This window comes from Silene latifolia, chromosome Y (assembly GCF_048544455.1).
Source record: "Silene latifolia isolate original U9 population chromosome Y, ASM4854445v1, whole genome shotgun sequence".
Taxonomy (NCBI): domain Eukaryota; kingdom Viridiplantae; phylum Streptophyta; class Magnoliopsida; order Caryophyllales; family Caryophyllaceae; genus Silene; species Silene latifolia.
Window position 1 is genome coordinate 46070561 of NC_133538.1, and position 3150 is coordinate 46073710.

A 3150-nucleotide genomic window follows, 5' to 3' on the forward strand; every position below is an offset into this window, starting at 1 on the left:
GTAGATAATAATTAACTTTCTAAATAAGTCTAATTTAAATGTAAACAACTCATTTTGATGATTATTATGTTCCATCTTTATTTATTTAAGTCTTCCCATTGACTCAGAACTCGTTTGACATGACCCCGTCATTTCCTCGAATAGTATATAATATATTTTAAGATATTAATATGTTGGTACCGTTATATTATTATGCAATTATCATCGACTCGTGAATGACCGTCGTATATACTCAACTAGTCGAATCTTGTTAGTTCGATTACACCACCGGTATTATAAAACTTATTTGGATTTAAAATACTTATTTAAACATTGCCGGTTCTAAAATATAATTATCGCATCACAGTTTTAGTTTTTATAAAACCGATCTTATAAGTTAAAAACCGGATCATTATTGAGACGATTTGCAGAACTGAAACTCAACCCATAACATCTCTCTTTTATCTTACACGTATTCTCAACAGACCCAAATTGAATTGGGCCTCATACGTGGTCACCGTTCGCCCTTTATGATTCCTAACCCATTCATTGAGTTCATTTGATAAATCTTACCTCTTTCTCTCCTTTCATCACTTTTATAATTAAATTAAAACAAAAGAAAAGAACATTTGGCCCTCATCTCCTTTGTTGTTCATCTACTGCAAACAAGAAACCATTAAGAGCAATTACCTTTATTTCTTTGCTATGGACACAAGAGAAAAATATAAGTCAAATCCCCTCCATTAAGTTCCCCATATTTTCGGTTTAATTGCTTCTCCTTGTGGATTTTCATCTTAATTCTTCATTCCTTAATTAATTAAAGGTATGGGTACTAATTTTTATTTTAAATTTCAAGTTTTTTTTTTGGGAAAATGTAAGTTCCATTAAAATCATTAGTGTCCCATACAAACAACTATGAGAGCCAAGCTCACACCAAACAATCTAGCCTGATCTAAATTCTAAGATACTCCACTCATGCCATGGCTAGAGCATTTTTACTTCTAATAACACATTGGCCTAGACGCATTTGCACATCACACTTTACATTTGCTAATACTACATGAGGTTTGACAACATAACCCTACACTCGACACCTATTTCTGCACTGCCAGACATGGTACATCAGTCCTGCCAACACCATAGCAAGCACTTTTTTCTTACAAGCAGCAGCCTGTCTGAGCTCAATCCACCATCTGATGCAATTCTGCTGTGGAATCTGAAACCTGCACCAGTCCCCAACCAGTTTCCTGGAATGACTGCTAAACGGACACTCAAAAAATAGATGATCCAAGTTTTCCTCCTGCAGGCCACACAAGAAACAAGTATTGCTTTGAATAACTCCCATTCTAATCAATCTGTCTTGGGTCAGCAATCTCTTATGAGCTATCAACCAACAAATAAACTGTTGTTTTGGAATAATCCACTCATTCAGCATCCAAGGATACCAGTGTACCTTCCCTCCATCAGGCTTAAACCACTGATAACCCGCTTTTATAGCATAATGCTCCTCACTAGAAAGAGATAATAAATAAGGTTTAATAAGCTGCTTAACCTGGCATATCTTTCTCCAGGCCCAACTGCAGCCAAAGCCAGGTGTATAATCCCACAAGGACGAGATTTTAGTGTACACAGCATGCACCCACCTCACCCACAAGTGGTCTTCCTTATTTGCAACCCACCAAGCATACTTACCTATAGTGGCCAAGTTCCACACATGAAAGTCCCTCACACCCAGACCACCTTGCTTTCTGGGTGTACAAACTTGATCCCAGACAACAAGGGAGGGGCTCTTTTTATGATCACTGCCATGCCATAAGTAACTTATGCAAACAGATTCAATCTTGGATACCACAATCTTTGGTAGGATGAAGATCCTAGCCCAATAGCAGTGGAGAGTACTTAAAACTGCTTTAATGAGTACTACCCTTCCTTCATATGAGAGCTTTCTGGATCCTATCCCCCTAATTCTAGTCACCACCTTATCAACCAAACATTGACAGTCCTGAATAGAGAGACTTTTAGGAGAAACAGTGACCCCTAAATAAGTGAAGGGCACTGTCCCTCTTTTCATCCCAGTAATTTGTTCCACATCCCTGATAGCTTGCTCATCCATACCATTACAATACAGGCTAGATTTTCTCCTATTCACCAGTGGCTTTGGAGAATAAATCAAATGCTTTCATCATCAAGCCAATGGAGCCTCTCTCTCCTTTACAGAACAAAATAAGATCATCGGCAAAGCAAAGGTGAGATAATTGAATCATGTTGCATAAAGGATCGAACCTAAACAGCTGATGTTTCTGAACCACCATGAGAACTCTACTCAGATAATCAAGGCAAATAGTAAACAGGAGAGGGGAGAGAGGGTCCCCCTGCCTGAGACCCCTTTTGCCCTTGAAAAATCCAAAAATCTCCCCATTGAGAGAAATAGAGTAGGAAGTAGTAGAGACACATTCCATCACAATGTTACAGATATGTAAAGGGAAGCCCAGAGCTGTAAGCATGTTGCCAACAAAAACCCACTCCACAGAATCATAGGCTTTTTTAAGGTCAATCTTCATCATAGCTCTAGGGGAACAACTCTTTCTCTTATACAACTTAATCAAGTCCTGGCAAATTAGTATATTCCCCATAATATCTCTGCCTTTAATGAAAGCACCTTGAGATTGACTGATAATATCAGGCAGCACTTTGCCAATTCTATTACATAATACCTTTGAAACACACTTGTAAACTGTATTACAACAGGCAATGGGCCTGAATTGTAACACAGACTCTAGCATAAAAACTTTTGGAACTAAAGTGAGAATAGTATTGTTGCACTGCTTCAACAGGTTACCAGAGCTGAAGACATTTTGAACAGCAACAATGACCTCACCTCCAACCACCTCCCAATTGTCTTTAAAGAACTGGCTGTTGTAGCCATCTGGGCCAGGAGCCTTGTTCCCAGGAATGGAAAATATGGCTTCTTTAATCTCATCACCAGTGACTGGGGCATTCAATAAAGCACAATGATCAATTGTGAGACATTTGCCAAACTGCATCACTCTACTGTTAATAGGACTCACTTTATGTGAAGTACCCAACAAAGAAATATAATAGGCCTCAAAAGTAGTTTGAATCTCCTCAGGACTACTACACATCTGGCCAATTATATCTCTAACTTGAAAC

At 38.4% G+C, this 3150-nt stretch overlaps 1 protein-coding gene across 1 annotated transcript; it reads right to left on the reverse strand.

Moving 5' to 3' along the window:
- Positions 1-1060: 1060 nt before the first annotated feature.
- Positions 1061-2092, reverse strand: LOC141627984 (uncharacterized). Its single transcript, XM_074441179.1, has one exon. The coding sequence runs from the start codon at positions 2090-2092 to the stop codon at positions 1061-1063; it is 1032 nt and encodes a 343-aa protein (XP_074297280.1).
- Between the last annotated feature and the right edge of the window lie 1058 nt (positions 2093-3150).